General features: G+C 45.1%; 1 protein-coding gene across 1 annotated transcript in view; it reads left to right on the top strand.

Annotated features, from left to right (window-relative positions):
* The first annotated feature begins 60 nt into the window (after window positions 1-60).
* LOC306921135 (uncharacterized protein) overlaps window positions 61-13,241 on the top strand; it is a 59,457-nt gene continuing 46,276 nt past the window's right edge. Inside the window, exon 1 of the mRNA XM_079498246.1 lies at window positions 61-311. Coding sequence (XP_079354372.1) covers window positions 147-311 — 165 coding nt within the window. The 5' untranslated portion in view covers window positions 61-146. The remainder of the gene's footprint in view (window positions 312-13,241) is intronic.

Raw genomic sequence — 13,241 nt, 5'->3', positions numbered from 1 at the left:
ATCCGACGGGACCTTTTTCATCACACAGACAGAGTAGACACCTCTTATCTCAGCGCGGCCGGCGTTACTCGTCGGGTCATTTTGTGTGCCGTTCGTTGTTAACAACAAAACGGCCTGCCTGCTGCTGTGCTGACTGACCACACACGATGATGGCGATGGCCAGCGCCGGAGGAGGAGACGACCGCGAAGCGGGAGCGAACGGCCCGCAGCCAGACGAACAGGAGCCCGCAGCAGCAGCAGCAGCAGCAGCACCAGAAGCCGGCGTGAGCCACTCCGAACCCGCCTGTCTGGAGGCACAGAAATGGATCGAGGTAAGTCGTATAGCTTATTGAGCTACTATCCGGGTCGAGCGAGCCCACATGAAGTTAGAAAGTGGGATATATATATACACACAATTGTTATTTTAGGCCTATTATTATATTATTATTAGCCTTATTATTGCGCCGTCACCTGTTGGGGATCGCTGCAGTGTCGGGTTACTGAACTCACTGCGTCTGCTCAGGACAATGCGGGGTTACCGCTTGTTTTGCATGAGGAACGTGATTAAGTTCCACACTAGCCACGGCTTCAGTTTACTGTCTAAAGCCCAATTCTAGCGTAATTTAATAGAGCATAATTTGAGAGTTTTTGTGTAAAATGCGGACCCCGGGGTTCATTTGGCTCGATCTATTTAGGCTACACTCTCCGTTGATGTTGTTTCTTTTTACTCTTACATACATCCGCAACTGATAAAATGCCCTTTGAAGAAGCCTCGAACAGAGAGGAGAGGAGGAGGAAGGAGTCAAGGACGGAAGGAATGTGTCCTCCGGTCTGGCGGTGGACCATTTGTCTTTTTACAATGTGTGGGGGGGAGTGGTGCCATCAGTTTGGCACTTTGCTGGCACTGTGCGACTGAATGCAATGGCACTGCATGCCATGGCAGCACCCACGTGAAATCGGTGACCTATCTATCTATCCAGTTCTGTGACTCAGTCCATAGAAATAAAATAAAAAGGCCTGTTTAGTGTTTTCCTCACGCCAAGAGATTGAGAAACGCCCCCCTCCCCTCCACTTCTTTCAAGCGTGAGGGGATTCCGGTTGCCATGGAGATGAAACCGGGGGACGGCACTACGCCACGACATCCTGACATGAGTTGATCACATTGTTGTCCTGGTTTCCATTTGCTCAGTGGTGGAAAAAGTAGCTAGCCTACTCAATTGTTTTACTTATAGGCTAAGTAAAAGTATACTGCAATGTAGTATACATTGTACTCCATTACAAGTAAAAGTCTGTAATTCAAAATGTACATGAAGTATATAGGCATGCAGGCCTACTTAAAGTACCAATGGCTATACCCATTGTGCAGTCTGCAGAATGTCTCCGTTCAAGTTTTCAAAATCTTTTGAAAATAGCAGATCTACCAGTTCACAATGCATCGCATCACGACAAATTGTGTGCTTGTAGATCAGCAATTTTCAAATGGCCAAAATGTATATAGGACTAGGGCTGAAGTGGTTATACTGTATGTTTTGTAATAATAATCAAAATCTACAAAGTAACTAGTAACTTGAAAATGTAGTGGAGTATAAGTACAATATTTGGATCCGAGATGTAGTGGAGTAAAAGTACAATATTTGGATCCGAGATGTAGTGGGAAAAGTATTGGAAATTTTCACTGCATTTGCTGGTCATCACCAAGCAGCAATCCACTGACCGACTCCCATCATTCTATAGTGTGTGTGTGTGTGTGTGTGTGTGTGTGTGTGTGTGTGTGTGTGTGTGTGTGTGTGTGTGTGTGTGTGTGTGTGTGTGTGTGTGTGTGTGTGTGTGTGTGTGTGTGTGTGTGTGTGTGTGTGTGTGTGCGCGTGTGCGCGTGCGTGGTCCACACTGCGATGAATCAGGGTCTTTGCGATGCGAGTAGGCCTACACACAATGCCCTATTTCTTTCGGCTTTAAATTTGGGTCTATGCAATGTGGGACAGTTTCATGAAAGAGACTTCAGGCAGCTTCTGTTCTGCAGAGACTGAAAAGCATTCACAGAGATTATGGAGGAACACAGGATGACACAGCTAGGATGCCATGATAATCACCCAAACCCCCAAAAATGTGTTTAGCCCCTCCTATCGGCTTCCTTTAGTTACACAACCCCCTCTCTCTCTCTTCTGGCCTTGTTTGTTTCTCTGCTATAGTCTCCTCTTCTCTTCTGCACCCCCAACCCAGCAACCCCCTCATCACAGTAATTACCTCAATTTAACCACTTTCAACCTGGCAAAGCTGGCATCCCTATTTTGGGCAAAAACTTTTCAAAGTTATCAAAAAATAAACAATCTACAAGCTTACACAGTTGTGAGCTTACACAGGCTGTTGTCGCCATTCATTGCACGACAAAGTACACAGTTGTTATGGCAGTTGGTCTCAACGTGGGGTCTGGGGACCCCCCAGGGGTCCTCGAGAGGGTCTAGGGTGGTCTCCATGCAGCTACAGTAAATGATTGATAGTTAGGAGGAGTGAACAAAGGGTCCCTTATAGGTCGTAATTCCATTTACTCCCAGAGTTAAAATACTTCTTTTGAATTTGGATTAGATTGGGGTCCTGCAGAGACACACGTAATGGCGGGTCTGTACGTAGCCTGATTAATATCAAAGTGGGTGAAAAAGGGTTGAGAATCACTTCTTCTTTCCGTGTCTTTATGTGATTAGATGACATCTTCCCATTTCTTTACACAGTCCTTATCCGCATTATTATTGAACTCTGCGAGATCTTTTAAGCTGCACTGGTTGGATAGTAGTAGAGGGCAGACAAGGCAGTGCTGCATCGCGTGGTCCTCTTCTCCACATTCACAGATGATTGGGCCGGTTTTGTAGCCCCATCTGGCCATAGCAGCTTTTGATCGCACAGTGGGACATGTTCTTCCTGTACTTTCACTCCCACCATCGCTCTGATGTGCCAGACTTAACATGGAACCAATCAATTGCTTCTCCTCACACGCCCTCTCACATATACTGTACTGTACTGTCCCAGCTTGGAGTTATAGGCCTACTGTTTCTGTGCATGAGGAACCTATTATTGCATGAGTGGCCCCATATCGTGGGCATAACTATTTGTTTGTTTGTTTCTGACTCAAAGTCAGATCACAATGTGAAGTCGGAGATACTTTTGAATCAAGAATGTGCTAAAATGAAACTTCCCAGGCAGCGCAGCATACGGTTTCAACAGTCAGAAGTCTAGAACAGTGATTCCCAAACTTTTTAGTCCATGGACCAAAAGAGAAATTTGATGTCTCCCCGGCCCGGGACCCAAGCAGTGAAAATAGCAGGTCAGCTATTTTCACGTCCGCCTTAAAAGTTGTCCGCATCCCACACATGGGTCCTGACTGACCATGTTTCCCGCTTTAGTTTCTAAAAGTACAGCCAGACACCAGTGTTTCCTGTTATGTGACAACAGGACATAACTTATTAAGGACAACAAAAGATCTGGTGAGCAGATAGGGAGGAAAGGAAGCGGTAGAAAGGACATGATGGGAGACCCCAGGGAGAGAGAGAGCTGAGCTGCACGGCATTCCATTCAAGGCCACGTTGACGAGGGTGTGAATTCAGCTTCCAGCTTTAATTAAAAAACACAGCTGTCCAGCAGGCGACGGAGCTCCGCGGTCAGCAATGAGAAGACTCGGAGAGTCAGACAGTAAATACAGAGCGATTTAATCATGCCATGGTCATCACCAAGGTGACGGACAAAATTAAAAACTAGCCTGAGTTCCAGCCTGCTTCGCTGCGTTCCCCAGATTTGTTTAGTTCCTCCGCTACTCAGTCTGGCCAGTAGGCTGTTGACTCGTATTTCATAACGCCACGTTGTTGCTGATACGTCATCAGCCAGCGCCACTCTGTCCATGCTTCTCACTTTTTACCGAAGGTTTTACTCTCGAGTTGAGTCGAGTCTCACCTCGACTCAACTCGAGAGTAAAACCTTTGGTAAAATGTAAACACTAATTTGATTCAGCAGTGACAGTCCACTGTCAGATTCAGTAGTACAAAAAAACAGACGGCTGTGTGGGATGAGTTTAGTTGAATGATACGTACATTGCAGGGCAACAGCAGTAGCTGCGCAGTACGCATTGATACAACGTCCAACTGGTGTTCTTTTCCCCAAACCCGCACCACAGACCAATCAGAAGCCACGGCTCGATTTCACCCGTTTACATGTCCCGCCTACCTTGGAGATACTGTAGGACCCTTTCCAGACTGAGACTACCTTGGAGATACTGTAGGACCCTTTCCAGACTGAGACTACCTTGGAGATACTGTAGGACCCTTTCCAGACTGAGACTACCTTGGAGATACTGTAGGACCCTTTCCAGACTGACAAAACAAATCTCAGAACGCAGCGAAGCAGGCTGGAACCCAGGCTAATGAAGCAGGCTGGAACCCAGGCTAATGAAGCAGGCTGGAACCCAGGCTAATGAAAAACCACTAACAAAAGGAAAAAAAGCTTCTCTGATGACTTCAACCGCCAGCGTCCATATTCTGGGGGGAACATTAGCCAAAAATAGAAGATCTACAAGCTCACAGACACTGTTGTGTTGTGTTGCGATTAGAGATGTCTCGATACTGTATCACTATCGGGAAAAGTATCGGATCGGCCCTTATTTGTCATATCGGGTCATATCGGTATCGGTGAATATGCCAGTCTAACCACCGATCCGACACAGGGGTAAGGGGTTGACACTATGGCAGGTAAATAAAATGTTGGAGTTTGCTTTGGAGTTGCTCAAACTGCAAGTGCACATTTGAGTGAGGGGTCTGCTATAAACACAACACCAGATATATAGCTAGATAGCTGTATAAACATAACATGAGATCACGACACTGGTATCGGTATTCTGTATCGGTATCGGCTAACACAGAAATTGAGGTATCGGGAAGCGAAAAAAGTGTATCGGGACACCCCTAGTTGCGATGCGTTATGAGCTTCTGTAGATTCTATTTTTGGCAAAGCGATTTGGTGTAGAACTCCGGTCCATTCTACAGAGTTTAAGTGGTTTAAAGCTTTCAGGTAAAAAGAGTACAAGTCTGGTATCAATGTTGGTGAACAGAAAATAGGTTGTTCTGGTCAGTGTTTGATAGTTAATGAGATCATGCAAAGTGCTGTGCACTGACACTGAAGCATAACAAATGTGTAATTTGCATGAGTCAAATGTGTTTAGAAAATGCCATACATAGGAGGATGGTTGGTTGTCTCAATGGAGGGTACACGGACCCCCAGAGGTCCTTGAGGGCCGTTCAGGGGTCCCCAGTTGAATGATTTATAGGAATGAAATGGACCCTTGCATGTCTGTAACTCTGAGTGTGCACATTGAACCAAATTAACCTGTTGAATTAAATTCAGGATTTTATTGTGTAGGTTATTTTTAACACCTTTTTTAACTTTATTTACCCAGGGTATATATGCTGAGCATGAGTGCTCTTTCTCAGCAACGCCTTGCACAATCACAGAGACACACAAATAGATTAGAGTCTCAGAGATAAAACAAATACAATTGCTTGTCTGTCTGTCTGTCTGTCTGTCTGTCTGTCTGTCTGTCTGTCTGTCTGTCTGTCTGTCTGTCTGTCTGTCTGTCTGTCTGTCTGTCTGTCGATCTGTGATATATGAAAGAAAATACAGGCTTGGGTTCAAAGGTACAGGGAACTTGCTGATATGGCGAGTGGAAGAGAAGAGATGAGCGGAAATGGCATAAACAAAAACACGGCATCACCGGAACACTGAAAAAAGCTGAAACCTTTTTTTTGTTAACTTTTGTACTAGCCCTAAGTGTCGGGCATCAGTTTGTATGTTGAAAATGGCTGTTGTTTTGTAACTGCTAGTGTGAACTCGATCAGCATACTAGTCTACTAGTGTGTTTTCCCCCCTCGCCCTCCTTACGCTGTCTTCCAGTGGACTAATTATCTGTTATTTCCAGGGTGCTCAGACTGACTAGTACTATTTCCAGGAGGTATATTTATATATGCTCTCACAGGTGGGGAGGACTCGGCGTTAACCATGCCACCTGTGTGTTCATGGTACTACTCTGCATTTGTCTGTGGATGCCACATTTGTGTGTGTGTGTGTGTGTGTGTGTGTGTGTGTGTGTGTGTGTGTGTGTGTGTGTGTGTGTGTGTGTGTGTGTGTGTGTGTGTGTGTGTGTGTGTGTGTGTGTGTGTGTGTGCGTGTGTGCGTGTGTGTGTGCGTGTGTGTGTCGTGCGTGCGCCTGTCTGTCTGTCTATAGTTGGAGGACTAAATATCCCCATAGTAACCTATAGTAGAAGGTTAGAAATAGACACCGTGAGAACACAAGTGTAATGTTTTGACAGTTAGGCCGTTAGGTGTATAATTAGGAAAAAGGTTGGGGTTAGAGTTAAAATTAGGCATTTATGGGTTATGTTTACACAGCCGAGTGCTCCCCCAACCCCCGTGTCAGCCAATCAGAAGCTGTGTCTTCCCCCGCTCATCCTAGAGTACAATTATCGCTTTTATACTTAGTTGTCGAACATCGCACTGTGACACGTTGTGTACTTTTAGATCAACTATTTTCTGCGTGTGACACCAGAACACAATATAACTCAGGCTTTAGGTTTAGGGTAAACAAATGGCATAACATTTTGATGTCCTCTGAAGACCAGTAAATGTGTGCGTGTGTACAGTATGTGCATGCGTGCATACATGCATGCATAATTCCACGCTATAGAGGGTATGCGCGATTGCGCGTGACATCATCATCATACCCGGAAGTTATGTGGAAACGCAGTCCTGAGTGGCAAAAAACTACTTTCTGGCCTTGACAGCCCATATACTGTACATCCAAAGAGAAACGTCCTACATTAAACAACGTTATTACATGGCTTGGTTGAATGCTTGATTCTGATTGGTCAATCGCTTAATTCAGCGGTGAGTTATCTCATGATAATGACCGCTCCGCTGTATAATGACCGCTGCCTAATCAAACCCTCTGAGCACCACCAGCTGCGCGGCTGCGCCCGCTTGATTTACTGCCGTTTCCAACATAACAGCCATGTAAACACACACACTACTGACACACAATGTAATTTACAGCTAAACATTGCTCTTAAAAATGTTTTTGAAAACATTTGAGCGAGAAATAGACGAAGCAGCTGGACCCGAAAATGGATTCTATTTGATCAACTCACTTCCTTGTTTTCCGACAGTGCTTCAGCCCTGCAGCTGGGCAGACGCAGCCAGCGCGAAGTTATGGAATACTTTTTTTGTTGTGTTTTGGATCAATGGATTAATTTATGTTAGTTAGCCATGTAATAAGCGGGATAATTCACCTTCAGGGAGTGTAACCACCTCGGCTTCGCCTCGGTGGTTAAACTCCCTGTCGGTGAATTATCTCCCGACAATGACCACCTAGCCAGATATTATCCCTTACTTAAACGACATTAAACTCACTTTGCCGTTCACTTTATGGATGTGCATACCCTCTATTATTGAACACCCTTATCGTCTGTGTGTTGGTTAGAAAAATATTGAACCAATGAAAAGTATTAAAAAGCGATTCTGACAAAACCAGCTAACTCCATTGGATCCTCAAATTGTCTGCCAAACGATTTAGCCCTCTCCCCTGCGTGGCAGAGCAGCTGCAGAGGCATGAATTAGCTTGGAGATACAACGTCAGCTGTTCTTATCCATGATGGACAAAACCTCCTAACTCCACTTGAGCTGGAGGTTTCCTGAGAAATGTGCGCATGTGCGCGTTAAATTTTGTGTGACCAAACACCAGCTGTGCGTGGGTCATCTATGTACAGTACTGTATGACATTGCACACCAGATTCTTGGGACACACCCGGCTTGGGTGACATTGGTCTCCATGGGAACACAACACACCCCCAGCCTATCAGGTGTCAGCATCCACAGGTTCCAGGCAGTAGACCAATGGCTTGTCTCTCACCGGGTGATCAGAGCAGGAAATAAAGCCTGGCACACCACACTGACGACGCACCATGTGTTTGTAAAGGACGCAGGACTGGATTAGAATCTGTCTCCAACCACACACATAGTTGTCTTGCCGTGTCACTACTTATTATTATTGCTATTACACCAATATTCCTACAACTAATATAATTTTAAAGTACGTTGTATTTTATAATAATAATAATTTATTCTCAATTTATCAATACATTCATATTCCATAGTACATCAGTGGTTCGCAAACAATTTTATTTAAAGGTCCCCCTGCTTGGTATGCATATTAGGCCACAGACCCCCCCATAACTTTGAGATAGTGTACAAATAGAACATTTGTACACTGTAGTTACAGACTGATAATCAGGAACTGACTATCCTGAGTCCTGACCCACTGGAACTCCTCTAAGGACCCCTGGGGGTCCCGGGCCTAGACCCCACTTTGAGAACCTCTGTCATACAGAATTCATAATGGATCATTAATGCACAGGCTTGCCTTGGCTGAAGCCTAGGGGCTTCATTCACAGTTAACTAACCCTGGGCTGAAGCCTAGGGGCTTCATTCACAGTTAACTAACCCTGGGCTGAAGCCTAGGGGCTTCATTCACAGTTAACTAACCCTGGGCTGAAGCCTAGGGGCTTCATTCACAGTTAACTAACCCTGGGCTGAAGCCTAGGGGCTTCATTCACAGTTAACTAACCCTGGGCTGAAGCCTAGGGGCTTCATTCACAGTTAACTAACCCTGGGCTGAAGCCTAGGGGCTTCATTCACAGTTAACTAACCCTGGGCTGAAGCCTAGGGGCTTCATTCACAGTTAACTAACCCTGGGCTGAAGCCTAGGGGCTTCATTCACAGTTAACTAACCCTGGGCTGAAGCCTAGGGGCTTCATTCACAGTTAACTAACCCTGGGCTGAAGCCTAGGGGCTTCATTCACAGTTAACTAACCCTGGGCTGAAGCCTAGGGGCTTCATTCACAGTTAACTAACCCTGGGCTGAAGCCTACGGGCTTCATTCACAGTTAACTAACCCTGGGCTGAAGCCTAGGGGCTTCATTCACAGTTGCCACTGAGTTTTCCCCCCTTCCAAATGTACATTTTATATATCAAGTTTTAACTTGATAAAAATGTTAACTTGATACATTCTGGGCCCCCCTTTGTCTGCCAAAAATATGTTCACTTATTACGTGAAACGAAAACAGAAAAGCTTGGATTTGTTTAAAAACATGTAAATCTTTTTGATTTGTTGGTTGTTGACTGGTTGCCTCATGCCTGCAGTGTCAGCCTGCAGGTCCTGATGCATAGTTGGCATATTGTCGTGGATGGATTTAGAAGACATGTCGGAGTAAAGAAATGTTTACAGTGAAACAAATTTGACTGGAGCTGATAGAACAACATGATCTGGAAATATTGAAAACAGTATTTGTAAACTAACTGGATATTTCAAGCCTGCTGCTGACATATGCTACCAAGGATGAACTGCTAATGATACACGTATTTATTTTAAATCGTAAAAATGCGGCTCCTATGCCCAGCTTTGTGTGTTTGTGTGTACCCCATAGCGATGATTTGATTGGCTGAGCAGCCCACACTTCATGTATGGATGAAGTGTGTACGAGTAATCAACAGAAACGTGTTTTGCCCAAATCGGCCTCATGGTGGCGCTATAACAGGCCGTTGTGGAATATTTGAAGCAGAGGTTCCTTGTTGGCATCCAGGGAGTGTGTGTGCACAGTTTGGCATGGATGGGGCCAGCGGTGCCGGAGATTAGCTGGTAACGGACACACGGACACAAACACACACACACACACACACACACACACACACACACACACACACACACACACACACACACACACACGCGGACGGACGGACTGACGGAGTGCAAAACATACTCTCTCCCCATGCCTTTGGCCTGGTGGAGACAATAATGGAAGTATTGTACTGCTAGCCTGGCTAATAAGCCAGTGTTAGTGTAATTCAGGTGTGGAATGATGACTGCAGTTTCACTCTCCGTCGCAGTCTGAAAAACCACCTCTACGTCTGCACTTCTTGCTCGTTGACTATTCAGATAGTTGCTAGCTCATGTAAATAACTGCAGAGTAACAGACTGCCTTTGGAAAATCAGCTTTCTCCACCAAGGCCTCTTAGCGTCGGAAGCATGGTGTACGGGTGTGCCACAGGGCACACCCGTTATACAGTATATAAGTGGCAGATACAGGCAGAGACTAACTAATCATTTTAGTAATTGTTTCCTCAAAACTTGAGGAATTGGCGAGAGGGAGAGAGAGAGAGGGAGAGAGAGAAGGGAGCCGAGAGAGAGAGGAAGAGAGAGAGAGAGAAGGGGAGAGAGAGAGGGAGAGAAGGGGAGAGAGAGAGGGAGAGAGGGAGGGCGAGGGAGGGAGAGAAGGGGAGAAGTGGGAGAGAGAGAAGGGTAGAGAGAGAGGGAGAGAGGGAGGGAGAGAAGGGGAGAAGTGGGAGAGAGAGAAGGGTAGAGAGAGAGGGAGAGAGGGAGGGCGAGGGAGGGAGAGAAGGGGAGAAGTGGGAGAGAGAGAGAGGGAGACGAGAAGGGACTGAGAGGTAGGGATTGGGTCATAACGGGTGTTCTTTGAGGAATTGGCGATGAATGGACTTTCGATCGGTGGCACCACGAAATGCACCACCACACTGCTATGTCCTGTAGGTTCAGGTGGTTGAGCGCTGGCTGACAGCAAACCAAACCTCTACTTGCCTTTAACCATGCAGTTATGCACATCATTGCGCTGATTTCTATGCGCTCTAGTAGGCTGAGAACAGACAAGATAAGAGACACGAGGAGAACCATCAGGAGCCTCCCTCTGCTAGTCTTCTCCATTAATTGTACATTCTGTATTCTTTGTTGTTTATTACCGGTAACTGAAAATAGAACAGTGACGTGTGCTCAGTGGAGCGCAAATCTGCACCCACCTGGAGTCACACCGAACCCCTCTCTCTCTCTCTCTGTGTGTGTGTGTGTGTGTGTGTGTGTGTTTGTGTGCGTGCGTGCGTGCGTGCGTGCGTGCGCACGTATGCGTGTGTGTGAAAAGTCAAAGGGATATAATGAAGCACTATACATCATTATGTTGCTAGCTCTTGTAAGCTGCTATCTTCGGGCCTCAACACCAGCGCACAACAAAGCATAAATGTCTTACTGGAGCTCTTGTGTCCACTATAGTCCTCCCTAACGTTTTCGTCTAGTTAAATGTTTTTTGACAAAGTCAAAAGTTTAGTCATAGTTTTAGTCATCATAGTTTAGTTTTTATTTAGTTTTCGTCATTGAAAAAGTCATAGTTTTAGTGGACGAAATGAACAGTGCCAGAGTGCCAGGCTGTGTAATATGGAGACAAAACCTTGGACAGTGAAGTGAACAATGAATTGTTGGTGTGGCATGTCGTCATCACCAGGTCATCACCAGGTCATCACCGGGTCATCACAGATACCATGGTCACAATGGTATAGCCCTGAATTCCAGGTCATAGTCCAGACCAGCAGGGGCAGAGTGGAGACAATAGCCTGGAATGTAAGAGAATGTAACATACTTCCCACAGATGACATGCAGAAAACATGGCAAATAACCAAAAACTGCTGGGAGAAATACCACAATGTGCGAATACAGCAGCAAGATTTGTGAACTGAACTGTATATAAGTTACTGATTAATCGTACCACCCTAATGGCTACTAAGTACTAACCATTGTGTTTCCTGCACCCTAACTAACGCTCTGTATCTACACCACCCTAATGGCTACTAAGTACTAACCATTGTGTTTCCTGCACCCTAACTAATGGCTACTAACTAACTAACCATTGTGTTTCCTGCACCCTAACTAACTAACCATTGTGTTTCCTGCACCCTAACTAACTAACCATTGTGTTTCCTGCACCCTAACTAACGCTCTGTACAGACTGTGGTCCTCAGTCCTTTAGTTTAACTAACGCTCTGTACAGACTGTGGTCCTCAGTCCTTTAGTTTAACTAACGCTCTGTACAGACTGTGGTCCTCAGTCCTTTAGTTTAACTAACGCTCTGTACAGACTGTGGTCCTCAGTCCTTTAGTTTAACTAACGCTCTGTACAGACTGTGGTCCTCAGTCCTTTAGTTTAACTAACGCTCTGTACAGACTGTGGTCCTCAGTCCTTTAGTTTGAACACATTTGAAATTGGAGACTGCTTTTTATTTCAAAAAGCTTTATAGTTACTTTATACCCTTTTGACAAAACATGTATATTTAGAACATTGCAATATGTCATAGCACATTCGTTTCTTAAATGGTTTCAATTATGTTTTGACACTTGCTTTGGCAATGTAAACGTATGTTTTTGTCATGCCAATAGAGCTCCTTTGAATTGAAATTGAATTGAATTGGCCCTCATATTTGACATTTATGTAATCAAGCCAAAGGCAAAGCACATAAATGCTCCTTAAATGGCCTCAGATGGGAGCGTACAGTGGTAGTGGGGGCTGTATGTAGGCTACTCAGGGCCGGATCTACCATATGGGCACTTTGGGCACGTGCCCAGGGGCCCTTGGGCACCAGGGGCCCCTCAAAAAAAAAAGCTCCACAGAAATGTTCCCTGCTAATCCAAATGAAATAAATGGTGTCTAAAAAGATTAGTGTTTTATTGTTGGTGAGAAGGGCAGCTGAAAAGTGCAATTGTGTGTAAAGCAGCAACAATGCGCTAGATTGGCTGTCACTCTGGGGGGGGTAGGCGACCGGAAATAGGCCAATATAACGGCATAAAACTGCCCCAAAACGGCTCCAAAACAGCAAAAATGTTGCGCGCGTGTGAAGGGGGGGGGCCCTTCGAGCTTCAGTGCCCAGGGGCCCTCAGAGGTGTTAATCCGGCCCTGAGGCTACTGCATGTGTTACGCCAACATGTGCTGAAAAGGATGAGGCTGCACAGCTTTTGCAAAATATTATTAAAAGGTACAACCAACGTTTCGACTATGTGGTATGAATTAACAGATTAATCAATCTGATCTGATCAATCAATCTGATCTGATCAATTAACAGATTCATTATTTTATTTAAGTGTCATCATGCCACCTCGTGGCCCATCCCTCATGATACCCTTTCATACAGTTACACTGATTCAGATATATAATTCTTATTATACTGGTTTTAACATAAATTAAAATACAACAAATCAAAGAAAAACAAAACATAACTTAACATGCATATCCCTTACTGGCTGTTCATGGCTTTTTTACTCAGGTTCCAGGCTTAATTTAAATAGATCTCTTTCAAATAAATTGTGTTGATAAATTGTGCATCATTCATATCCATCATATCAGC

Source organism: Electrona antarctica, assembly GCF_951216825.1.
Source record: "Electrona antarctica genome assembly, chromosome: 4".
In the NCBI taxonomy this organism is placed as follows: domain Eukaryota; kingdom Metazoa; phylum Chordata; class Actinopteri; order Myctophiformes; family Myctophidae; genus Electrona; species Electrona antarctica.
The sequence above is the reverse complement of the archived record's forward strand: the minus strand, read 5'-3'. Positions and strand labels throughout refer to the sequence as shown.